The sequence below is a fragment of the Fistularia commersonii genome, chromosome 10 (genome assembly GCF_037954325.1).
Source record: "Fistularia commersonii isolate RoL2024-O1a breed Wild chromosome 10, RoL_Fcom_v1.0, whole genome shotgun sequence".
NCBI lineage: Eukaryota > Metazoa > Chordata > Actinopteri > Syngnathiformes > Fistulariidae > Fistularia > Fistularia commersonii.
Window position 1 is genome coordinate 3,181,452 of NC_141293.1, and position 12,836 is coordinate 3,194,287.

A 12,836-nucleotide genomic window follows, 5' to 3' on the forward strand; every position below is an offset into this window, starting at 1 on the left:
CTTGTCAATGCGTCCCGCTAGCTTAAACCAGGTTCATCTTTTAGCGAAATAACTGGTGTACGCTAGCAAAAAAAAAAACTTTATTGTCTCGACACCTCACTAGATCATTAAATAGGAAATATATATATGTCGGGATGGATTCCGGTCTCTTGCGGCGGCGAGCGGAATAAAAGCGAGGCGGTGGATGTAGATTTCCACTTTACAGGAGTTCTTCACCCCCTCGGAGCCCCATCGCCGTCGGCTCTTGCTATTTTGCCCGGGGAAAGGAAAGCAGTCCCGTTCGCGCGGCGTCTATCATTAAGTCATGGCGCAGCCACATCATCATTTCATAAGGAGCCGCCTCGAGGGGGAAGCCGCCCCCCCCGCCTCGCTGCCAGTACATTGATTTGGAATACGAAGAACAAACACGGTCGTCGTCGAGGTGAAAATCAAATCCGCGTCAACTTAAACCGCCGCGCGACTGCAAAGCCAAATGAGCCGATCGCTATCGACTCACCCCGCGGTACCCCTCCCCCCCCCCACGCCCCCTTGCCCTTTGACCTCTGCTCTCTGTAAAAGGGACAGCAATTAAATTCTCCAGCAGCCTCTCTGGGGGGGATTAAATATTTCATTTCCTCCCGGTTCGCCGTTGAGCAGAGGAGCTCCCGGGAATTGGTGGAATGGCGGCGGCGGCGGGGTCCTGAAGACATGGCGCCCATCTTATGAGAAACTACGGGGTTAAAGTGCACGTGCTGTGCACACCCGGAGTGGGGGCACTTCATCCCCGCCTCTGGGAGCCATCGATCATCGGGGTCGATAGGGATTCGGATTTGTAACTTCCGGCTCTGACGTGTCGAACATGTTCCGGTTCAGGTCGTGCTAACATGTTAGCATCTCGTGTTAGCATCTCGCGCCGACGGTAACGTCGCTCGAAACTCCTTTCAGCTTTTTCGGGTTTTGTTCGGACGAGACTCGGGCCGTCGATGCCATCGCCACGGCAACCCTGCAAAACCCCTCGTCGCCAAGCCGAACCCGCCAGCTTTCTGAGTGGAATCAATAGCCGATAATGTTATATTTATTCAATAAATGCAGATTAATTTGGCAAAAATTTGTTGTGTCGTTGTGGCGCCTCGGTCACCAAAAATTTGCACAACATTGCGCAATTTTGTAATTTATATATATAGATATATAGATATATCTATATATCTATATATATTAAGAAACTCCCCCATAAAGATAATTTATGAAATTAAAAAGAAAAAGACAATTTATACATATATATATAAATTATATTTTACTTTTTAATTTCATTAATTATCTTTTTCTTTATATATATATATATATATATATATATACACATTAAAAAGAAATTAAAAGGAAAAATATAATTTATATATATATATAAATTGTCTTTTTCTTTTTAATTTCATTAATTTTTCTTTTTAATTTAATTAATTTATTTTAATTCACTTTATATAAGAAAAAATATATAAAAAAATAAAATAAATATATATATATATATTATTTCTTTCACATGGGTAGAGACCTACTGTCATTTCCGGACACGCACCGGCTGAAAATAACTGGATAAATCTGTGTACATACATAGGTTGCAGGTGTCCACCTTGTAAAATAAGAAACATTTTTAAACTTTTTTTTTTTTTTTAACTTTTAATTAGATACATAGTGATTAAACTATTAAAGTTGTCTTCTTTGGCCGTTCGGAATTTAACCTCAGAAGTTCACGGTCATTTTATCGATCCGACGTGATGAAATAAAATGTTTTGGAAGCCCTTGAAGCCCCACCCAAAAAAAAAACAAGGAATACACTGTGTACACAATTATTAGGCAAGTGATTATTTAAACAATATGATCATTTTATCCATAATATCCAACTCTGTATAGACTTGAATGCTTATTGGATTTAAAAATAAGAATAATAAGAATAAGAACAACTTTATTTATCCCGAAAGAAATTGTTGTGCCAGAGTTTCAAGTAAAACATAATAATAATAAATAATAGTAGGAAGGAGGGAGAATAAGAAATACAAATAAAACTATAACGTGTCAAAGTCAAAACTATAAATTTTCAATGCATTTAATGCATGTTTGCGGCCCTAAGCAGATCAACACCCTATATAAAGCTATATTCCTCTCCTCTGGAAAAATGGCCCAAAAAAAGAGATTTAAGGGACTCTGAAAAGTCAAAAGTTATAAAGAATCAGAAAGGTTGAAACCCTTTCTCTACCTCATCATTTGGAGCTCGTTGGACCTTTTTCGGCTTGAAAATGGACCCGAAATCCACTCCCAGACCTGCTGGCGATTTTTAGAAGACACTTTCTTCAAGTGGTGATCGCATCGGAGTCCTCCGCTGCATGGCTGGCCGGTAAAGGCCTTAAAAATTAAAAACAAAAAAAATGAAAAAAATGACTTTAGGAAGGCTTGTGATTGCTATCGAGAAGAAGGGTGGCTATATTGGTCTTTTTTTTTTTTTTGACATTTCAGACATGTGTTTTTGTAAATTTTACTTATTTTAATTTTTTTATGTATTTTTTTAATCAACAAAAAAAATGTATTATTCTTGTTTATTATTATTGTTATTATTATTATTAGAGGATAAGATAAGATAAGAACAATTTTATATATCCCGAAGGAAATTGTGCCAGAGTTTCAAGCAAAACATAACAATAATAGATAAATAAAATACAATAAAATATAAAATGTCAAGGTTAAGGCTATCAAGTGTTTTAAGGTCTTAATTATTATAATTATTCTATAAGATAAGAACAATTTTATTTATCCCGAAGGAAATTGTGCCAGAGTTTCAAGCAAAACATTACAATAATAGATAAATAAAATACAATAAAATATAAAGTGTCAAGGTTAAGGCTATCAAGTGTTTTAAGGTCTTAATTATTATTATTATTATTATTCTATAAGATAAGAACAATTTTATTTATCCCGAAGGAAATTGTGCCAGAGTTTCAAGCAAAACATAACAATAATAGATAAATAAAATACAATAAAATATGAAGTGTCAAGGTTAAGGCTATCAAGTGTTTTAAGGTCTTAATTATTATTATTATTCTAAATTCAGCAGGCGAGAATAAACAAGTGAGATTGCAAAATCTTTTTTTTTTCATTTAGTTCACTAATAATTGTGCGTATTCTCTTCGAAAGCCAAAATTTCACTTTTACGACTCAAATGTAGATGTTTGAGGGTTTGTTAGCATTCTGACGACTGCGGTTGTACATTAGCAAAACGAATCCTCAAAAATACAACTCGCTTAATAATTGCGCACGCAATTATGTATGTCGTAGCGCAATTTTTCTTTATAACAAATGGATTATTACACCCACCTGTAAGTCAGACTTTCGCCGCTTTCCCGGCTCTGAGCGGACGCTTTGTCTCGGCGGGCCGGACAGGCGGACGTGCGGCGCATGCTAACGCCGGCGTCTATAAGACGGTCAGTCTCAGGCGACTGCCGGGCGGCCAAGAGCGATACAACGCCGCCTCTGTGGAAGGCATAGAGGGCCCGCAGTTTTGTTCTCGCTAACCGCCCGGCTCGGACCGGGAGGAAATGGAAATGTCCATCGACCCTTTCAGTGCCGGGGAATCGTCGCGCCACCGGCCGCCCCTCCTCCTTCGCCGCAAAGGGAAAGACGCGAGCGTTGTTTCGGTCACGCGTCGGCTTGTAATTGATATTTTCTCCGAGGCGACGAAAAGAGACGGTTCGGGCTATTTTAAGAAAATCTGCCCCGACATCTAATGGCTCCTTTTCTTCCACGGTCCGCGTAATCTCAAGAAGAGCAATGCTAGAAAATTTGCGGGACGGGCCGTGAAATCCTCAGCCCGGAGCGCGCCGTCACGTGATCCGCGGCGCCGGCTGGCGTCTGCGGGAAAACTGATAAAATCCTGGCAGAGCGTTCCCAACAGCAGCAGAGCTTTCCCAGCAGCCTCTCCGCTCGGGGAGAATGTTTTCAGAGCAGTAATGCGCAGTTATCTCCAGAAAATGATCTCAAATATATTTTTACCGAAAGGAAACGGGGAGGGTGGCGCGGGGGTTAGCGCTTTGTCTCACGGCGAGAAGGTACCCGGTTTTGGTTTTTGGAAAGGATGGCTTTCGGAGTGGAGTCTCCGTGTTTACCACGTGGTCTGAAAACATGCAAGATGTTCATTGGAGACCTTAAATTGCCCATCACGCGAATGTGGGCGAGCGGTTGGGTCTTGACTTGTATGCCCCGTGATCGACTGGTGATCGGCCAAGGAAGAACCCCGCCTCCCGCCCAATGAAAGCTCGGATCGACGGTCGGATAATGATCGAACGAAGAATGAAATCATCACGACAAAATAATCTGATTATCGGGGGGTGATTAGCATTTCGCTACTAGCTGGAATCCAAGCTGAATGGGCTTCAACCCTGCTTCCTGCCCAAGTGCAAGCTGAGCCGGTAGAGGGACGATGAATGGATGAATGAATGAATGAATGAATGAATTCTGTTTCCGTGTTTTCTGTTTCGCAGCGCCTACCAGGTGGTGGTGGAGGAGGAGCGCCCGCGCAGAGCCCGGGGCGCCGCCGAAATCCTCCGCTGCTACCCGGTACCCATCCACTTCCAGAACGCCACGCTGCTCAACTCCCAGTACTACTTCACCGCGCAGTTTCCCGCCGCCGGCATCCACTCGCCTCAGCCGTTCACCGTCGGTGACAACAAGACCTACAACGGCTACTGGAACGCGCCGCTGCTGCCCCAGAAGAGCTACAGCATCTATTACCAGGCCGTCAGCACCGCCAACGGGGTGGGTAAAATAGCCGCTTAGCCGCTAGCTCCGTTTCAGATTCCTCGCTAAGCCCTTTAGCGTGGGTTTGCGTGTGTTCCGAGAAACGAGTGCGTGCACATAACGGCCTCCGACGTGGAAAAGGCTGTGAGATGAGGAGCTGCGCCGCCTTGCTAGCTGTGCGATGCGTGTGCCCTCCCTCCGTTAGCGTGGCCTCGCACGCCCGTCTCTTCCAATGGAGCTTAGCGGCAAATGCCAGGAGAAGTTAGCGTGTTAGCTAATCGATATGAGAAGGTGCGGACGGACGGGGAAGGACAAAGATTCTCGGACAGCCGGGGCGAGCGGTAGTCCAACATGACTTCGGATCTCGATGGACTCCCACGCACCACCTGGAGATCTTCTTCACTTTCCGCATCTGTTAGTCAACCGTTAGCATGATGTAGTCCAGCGTTGATACCCGCAGAGGCTGAAAGGAGAAGTTCCTTGAACCAAAGATAAGCTACGGCATGTAGCTCAGGAAGAAGCCGTCCAACCGGCTTTTTCTTGGTCCGAGAAAAGTTGGGATTTTAACCGTGAGGTCACATGACCCCTGTTGTTAACGGGTGTTTAGCCGCTTAGCTCAGCTCTACGGCTGCAAACATAAGTGGATTGTGACGGGGGCAAACTAGCATGCTAAGCTAACGCAGCCAGGAGGTTGTTACCAGATCGTGACGCTGGTAAATAATGCTTTAAGACATCGTTTTTTTCATACAAAAAAAAAAAATCGTTTGATCAACGGCGTCGCGTGAATTATTTTTATGAAGCCGTGGCTGTCGACGACCGGCGTGACGAGCCGTGATTAACATCCAATTTAAAAAAAGCCTGAATGTGATTTCTGGTTTCTGTTCTCACCACGGGCCGCAGACACCTTTCCCCCAGGCGGTTTTTATTTTCCGCAGAACCCCGGTTCCTCCGCGGCGCAGACACATCGCCGCCGGTTAACCAATCAACAGATCGGCGCCGCTAATCTGTGCCGCCGCGGACGGATCCCTGTTGTTGCCACGGTGTCTTTCCTCACTTCCTGTTATTCCTCTGTTTGCGCAGGAGACCAAAATCGACTGCGTTCGAGTCGCCACTAAAGGTAAGAACCGGGCGTCTTCCATTAGATTTGTGTATGCTCGCGTTTGTGTGTGTGATGCTAACACACCCCCTTAACACTGACATGTCAACTCACAACCGCAACCGCCATCCCAGAAGGTAAACGCTTGATAAACGCGGCGCTGTCAACCTCCTCCGCGTCAACAAATAGAGATGACTCTCAGCAAGTTGCGTCTTCAGACGCGCGCCGACGCCTCGCCCAAGGTTGCTCCCATGTACGGGGCGGAATGGAGCCATTTGTCAAGCCGCCGCCGCCGCCGCCGCCGCCGCCCCCTCCTCCTCCTCTTAGCCATTTCCGATTTAAATGCAGGACGGGGGGGTTTCTCGTGAATTGGAATCGATGCATCGATTGAAAACATGTGTTTTTTTTTTTTCTTTTATCGGGGGGCCGCGGCGCCCTGGGCACTTAGCCCTCGCCGCTCTTCCATCCCGCCCCACGCTTTAAGAGTGATGAAGTCTTACCGCCATTGATTGCGGCAGGGAATTAATAAGGCCAGCAGGAGCGGCGGTCGCACTCCGCTCCGGACCGTGGGAGGTCCTGTCACAGCCTCGGACAATCTCATTCATTGCCGGCTCGCCGGCAGTTTTCCCGGCGGACGCCGACAGCCCCCCCCCACCACCGCCCGCCCACCGCCGCCAAAGCGCCTCCCGGATCGATAGGGTATAGTCTTATAGCGCAAAGACGAGCGTTGCAGCCTCACCGTGCGCGTCATGGCGGGGATTTATATCCCACGCAGGGGTGCCGGATCAATTCTTTAGAGGTCACGGCGGACAACAAGATCCCCGTTGCTCCTATTTTACTAAGAAAGTAGGCAAAAAGATGAACGGATCGGGCATCGAGTTGAGCCTCGTGACACCCGTTAACTTTTCAACATCTGGTTTCCTTCCAGAGTGAGATCATCAGAGAGCGAGAAGGGTGAACGGTCTTGTCGCGGCAACTGGACTCCCTCTTCTTCTTCTTCTTCACTTGATTTTTCCTTCAAATGAAGACATACAAGTCCAGTCGCCGCGACGAGAAGGTTTTGACGGGAGCCGTCTCATGTGTCTGTGAACGAATGAATGAATTATCATGACCGGTCTTGTTCCGTTGCACGTTGGTTTGGCTGCGTTCAGCATCAGTGTGGCCTCTGTCTTTGTCCCTCTCTTTCTCGACTGCATGCCCTCCTGGATCGGCTCATCCAGCCGCCATACTCGTGACTCAGCTCACCACACCGTACGTCCGCCTCCCCCCGGCAGCCGGAGACAACCAACTAACAGGTCAGAAGCCTAACTTTCTGTGAAATTCATTTCTGGTTCGACCCTCCCTTCCCCCAGATCCGTCACCGAGACGAGCCCGTTACGGAATATCGAGATTAAACGACCTCCGTTGGTTTGAGAGGCGACCGTTAATCCATCTCAGGGGCTCGGAATCATCCGACCCAACCGGCGTATATTGAAATAAAGACTCCCGCTGTTGATAACGGCGCGCCGGAGCGAGAATGATACGTCACAACTGAGCCGGAATGGAGTGAAAGGGAAAAAAAAAAAAAAAAAAAAAAACGGCGACGGCTGCGCTTGACATAACAATTCATCATTCTAAATTTACCCCAGGTGACATGGAGTCATGGCGCCGTTCAGGTGGACGGTTGTGATTCCGGCGGTGTCTCCTTCCTCAGAGTGCGTCTTATCGCTCCCCGGGCAGCGGTATGCTTTCGGGAACAAGCCTCGCTTCCCTGCCTCCACGCTCTCCATCTCTGCCTTTTGTTACCGGGGCTATCTGCCGTCGCGCCGCCGCTTATTGTTTTGGTTATTTCAGGCCTTTTTTTTATCTTCTCGGGTATTATCCGCCCCCCCCAACCCCCCGTCCTGCACTTCTCTTCTGCGAAGGAGCCACTTGCCCCCGAAACGCGATTAGCCAAGGGTAAAGACGGCGGGGATTTATCTCGGCTCGGTCCGCGGAAGTTTCGATAGCCACTGAAAGCTCATTTATGCTAACGCTACGTAGGCAAATAGGGTTCGAGGGTCATCGGTCCACAGCGCACGTACTTCCGATGCGTGCTTTATTTCACCATGGTTGCCGAGCAGTACATCCACGAGAGGGCGGCGCAGAGTTCTGACAACGGTTGATAGTCGTGGAAAGGCGGTACACGGCGGCATGCGGACGGAGAATTCTTCTCCCAGGTTAGCGGTCGCATTCGAGCGTACTCCGCAAGGCCGCCCCCTGAGGCTTCTGGTAGGACCGCACCGTTTGTTTGTTTGTTTTTGTTTTGTTTAGAAGTTCATTAGGACAGTGTACAAATACATTAAGCACAGAGGCAGAGATGTTTGTACCAGATTATAGCTCATAGCTAAATTGTTAGCTACGCGTTAGCTACGTGTTAGCTACGCGTCCGCTAGCTCCCCAGGATACCGTAAATGAACACCTACAGAAGAACCTCGGCTCACAAATTTAATGTCCAAATCCATTTTTCCCGTTGAAATCACTGTCAATCCCACTGATCCGTTCTCCAGCCCCCCAAAAAACAAACTGCACTCTTTTGGAACTTTTTTGTGGCAAAAATACAGAAACAAATTTAAGATAACCTTAATTACTACTGTGTTTCTGCTGGTTTTTCCTTCCTGCCAGCACTTGTACTTAGCGTTTCCTTCGCTAAATCAGTAAAAAGTTAAGCTTTCTGGCCCATGAGACCCTCGCTAACGCTATCTCCAGCTAGCTGCCTTTCATTCATCCAAACTAGCAATCCCTTTTCTACTTCTTTTAAGGCTTGAGACCTTTGCTTGGTTAACGTAGTCGCCCCTTTAGCTACATCGGCCGGCTTTAGCGCCTCTTTGTTCTTCAGGATTGCAGCGGTGGTTGACTTAACCGTGTCGCAAATCAGTTCCTCCTTCGAATCGACTGTAATTAACTGTAATTAACTTCTTAACATCGCTAACTATCATTTAACATTTTGGAAGCCATAATGAGGGCTAAAAAAGGGCTAACAAAAAAGTGCTACAACCAGAGAACACAACGATGAACAATGTAAACGATACGGAGCAGCACACATGACTGTCGCTATGCTACAACGCTAAGCTAGAAAAGCTAAAATTTGATTGATAGCTGTTGACGGGCCTATTTGTTACCAATTTTGCTACCACCTGATCCATGGCGCCACTGGGCCTTAAGCGCTAAGCTAACAGCCGCGGTGGTGCTACCCTTAGAATAAACACTTCAATTGTGCTCTTCTGCTTACATTAGCATTAGCATACAGAGGCTATTACTATTTATTTATCCGAGCCGCAGATAAATCTGCGTTTTGTTTGCATCCAAACAACTGCTCTTTGCGCGCGAACCCACGCGATATTTATACATCGGCAAAAATGGCGTATATCCCGCTATTTGCTTCCCCCTGGATGCGCACGCCGCCGCTCAAACCTCGAAAAACAGCGCCCGACGCTCGGCAACCTTTAAAGTTCACCCTCTCTTTCCCGTCCCAACCCCCCCCCCGACAGGAGCCGCCACGCACAAACCCGACGCCGTGGAGCCGGAAAAGCAAACGGACCACACGGTGAAGATCGCCGGGGTCATCGCCGGCATCCTCCTCTTCGTCATCATCTTCCTGGGAGTGATCCTCCTCATGAAAAAAAGGCAAGACGCCCCTCCCTCTCTCTCCTCCCACGCCGTCGCATCGACGTCACGCATGTCTCGACGTTACTCGCCGACTAGCTCCCCCCCCCTCCCCCCTAGAGCCGGGTTTTTTATCGTTCGGTGTATTTCTCTCTCACAGGTCGGCGGTAAATAATTAATTCGATCACGTCGTCGCGCACCATTAAGGCTGTTTACGGCGGCGGCGGCGTGAAAAATGAATCCCTCGCCCTCTAAGGGTGACACCGCAGCAGGGATCTGGGGTTCGGGTGGGGATTTGGAGGAAGAAAGAAAATGTTATGAGAGGTCCGGAGTCGCTAAAGGCTAAGTTTACATTAGCGCCGCACTGGAAGAGGCAAGAACCCCCTAAATCAGGCGAGTCGGGCAAATATCATATCCGCCGCCCCCTCTTCCCCGTGCGCGGCCGTGCACCTCCTGCATGTAAATTCAGATTTCCCAGCGCTGCGAGGAATTTAAAAAAAAAAAACACTTTTTCACGAGGTCGCTGTACTTTTACTGTAATTTCTCCGCCGGCGTCCCGCGGCACGCTTTGAATTAAAGAATAAAGGTCAGCACCGCCGAGTCGGCGGGGGGGCGAGAGGGACGGGTCGGGGGGCTCGTATTTATTCCAGACCGCAATATAAAGTTCTTCATCGCCCGCCGCCGCCTCTCGGCGGATGTGGAAATCGACCCTCGGTAATGGAATTGTTTTCAATTAAACTCAATCAAGACCGGAGATGGAGACGACTTCATTGCTGGAATTTTTTATTATTAGTATTTTTTTTTTTTTTTTTTTATTATTATTATTACTTTTTGCTCAAATTACTTTTAAATGGGTGGTGGAAGTTGTGTTTGGACATTCGAGACGCTCATTAAGACGGAGCCTCCCGGGTCAGACCTGTTTTTTTCTTTTTTTTTCTTTTTTTTTATAGGTATATATAATTATGTATTCGTTGCCTTAGAGTTGCAGAGTGGCTTAATATCTGATTTAGGATTTTCCACACTCACTCAAAGCAGATGTCTTGCAGACGGCGCCGGTTTCATATCGATGTAATTAATGTGTAATAAGCGGTTGCATCTACACGTTTTACAAAAGGGAACTTATCCACCTTCTGGAAAAAGCATTTTTAAGCTGTTTATAATTGATTAATTTATGATTTAATTAATAAAAGCAGGAGGTGGCATGCAAAAAAAAGAAAAAAATTTAAATAATAGTAGTAAAAAAAAAAAAAATTTAACTGGAACTCCCAGTCGGTCATCTTGCTTTATTAATGCATCGTTACAATGTAATAGCGTCGTCTTTTCACAGTAAATATGTTTATAAAATTGCACCCCAGCTGTTTTTTAAAAAAATTTAAAAAAAAAAAAAAAGGGGGTCCTTCTCGGTGAAGCGTGACATGACTCCAAGCGATCACCTGTTTACCTCCACGTGCGCCGCCGCCGCCGCCGCCGCCATGTCTGGTTTTGTTCATTTCTACTCTTTTTTCCAAACATTAATATATTTTTACTTTTTCTTTCCTTTTCATTCCATCCCCCCCCTTCATCCACCCCGTCCTCCACCGCTTAAATCCTACCACCACCCCACACGGCAGAAGAACCTATCACTCCTACACTTACTACCTGTAAGTAACCACTTGGTGTGATGTTAGTGCCATGCTTCTCCACCCCCGTGCATGCAGAGCGCCATGTCATCCTCGTCTCCGGCGGCGGCGGCGGCGGCGGCGGGGCGAGTTCGCACCCCCACCCCCATCCCGCATGCTTCTGCGAGACGTGGCGGCGTGCAAATCCGCCCGTACTTTGTTTTTGTTTTGTTTTGTTTTTTTTTGCTGTCAATGTGTTGCGTGTCGGCCATATTTGAGCCGCTTAGCATGATCTTAGTTGCTTGCGCTCATTCACCCTTTCACACTCATCCCCTAATTTTTTAATTTTTTTTTTTGTTGTATTTTTTTGCCCCCCCCCCCCCGCACCACCACCACCACCACCGCATGACTTTTACTGCATGTGCATCATTACGATATTCCTCTGGTGATGGTGGAGTTGTGTCTGACGCGACCCATCCCGGACCCAGTCGATGCTAGCTAACAAAAAAAAAAAAAAAAGCTAACCGCTGCGCTGCTTTGTTCGCGTCCGACGTAGCGGATGAGTCCGAATGGCACCTCTGAATGGTAAAGAAGCTTATTCTGCAGCTCTGCCTTCCCCCGGCCGCGCCGCTGTACCGTCTTTGTGACGGATGCCAGCTAATCTGTCTGGAGACGGCTGTGATCGGAGGGCGGAGCGGAGGCTGCCGCGAATCAAAGAACATCTCCGCGTACACCTGGAGATAACGCTACTCTGAATACGCGGTGCGTCGTTCCTGTTAGATCACGGGCCGCCTTGAATAAGAAAAGCCTCCGAGGGGTTTCGCCGAAGCTGCGCTCGCGCGGATGCTAAAGCGCTAATTTGAGACGAGCTGCTTTGATGGAGTCTAGCGCACATGTTTCGAATACCGTCGTGTGATATGTAAGTTAGCGTCCGTGTCCAAGTCCAGGCAAGCATCACCGATGCTGTTATTCACCCTTGGCTAAGCCCCGCCCCCCCTTAGTTACTGTTGCTAAGTCCGACAAGTTGTCAGGGTCGGACGAAGGGGTTGATGTGATGCTTTCAAGGACATTAAAGATGAAATTAAATCGATTCTTCTGCAATGTTGGTGAGGAACGTTAGCTTGGCAGGGTAACCTTGCTACTAGCATTAGCGAGGCTAACACCTGCTGACAGAATCCCGTTTCTTTATGGGCAACAAAGTGCTAACTTTCCTCAGCGCTAACACAGCTAAGTGCGTGGATCTCTCGTCCGGGTACCTTCATCCACAGCTGCACATCTCAGGGTTTATTTTGGAGTCTGGAAAGGGAACAATAGTGTTTTAACGCCTCACCATTGCGTGTTTCCATGGAGAACATGTGACCACGTCTATGCTAACAGTCAACCAAAAGCGGGTGATACTTAGCGAAAGCTGAGTTGTCGCTGTTTACGTTGTCGTTGCTATCGTTGTTGTGAAGTTCCGTCCGTCCTAATTTCGCACCGTTTTAGCTAATCGACCCGCTTCTTGCCGAGACGGAGTCTACCAAGATAAGGGAGAGAAAATTTAACGGTTATTTATAAATGCATTATAAAACACATCCTGGCTGAACGAGTATCTGATTTTGTTTTGCAGTCTTTATTATATCTTGCAAGCAAGCATATCGCCAGCGTGGCGGCGTCACACCGGCTTTTTTTGGCAGATTTCAGATAAATAGAAAACGGTCGTCAGCGTTCCAGACGATTGCGTGCGAAGGGACCGATGGCAGCGAACAAACGGCGAGCGT

The 12,836-nt window shown here is 47.1% G+C and overlaps 1 protein-coding gene across 7 annotated transcripts in view; it reads left to right on the forward strand.

The window, feature by feature from the left end:
- LOC147230110 (receptor-type tyrosine-protein phosphatase mu) overlaps positions 1–12,836 on the forward strand; it is a 186,283-nt gene that overhangs the window by 97,671 nt on the left and 75,776 nt on the right. For 5 of the 7 annotated variants that reach the window (XM_086153265.1, XM_086153268.1, XM_086153266.1 and 2 more), the window contains exons 12-16: positions 4,503–4,776; positions 5,839–5,875; positions 7,075–7,149; positions 9,364–9,499; positions 11,089–11,118. In XM_086153265.1, the coding sequence (XP_086009391.1) occupies positions 4,503–4,776; positions 5,839–5,875; positions 7,075–7,149; positions 9,364–9,499; positions 11,089–11,118 (552 nt within the window). The remainder of the gene's footprint in view (positions 1–4,502; positions 4,777–5,838; positions 5,876–7,074; positions 7,150–9,363; positions 9,500–11,088; positions 11,119–12,836) is intronic. The other 2 variants (XM_086153271.1, XM_086153272.1) reach the window with 1 other exon arrangement.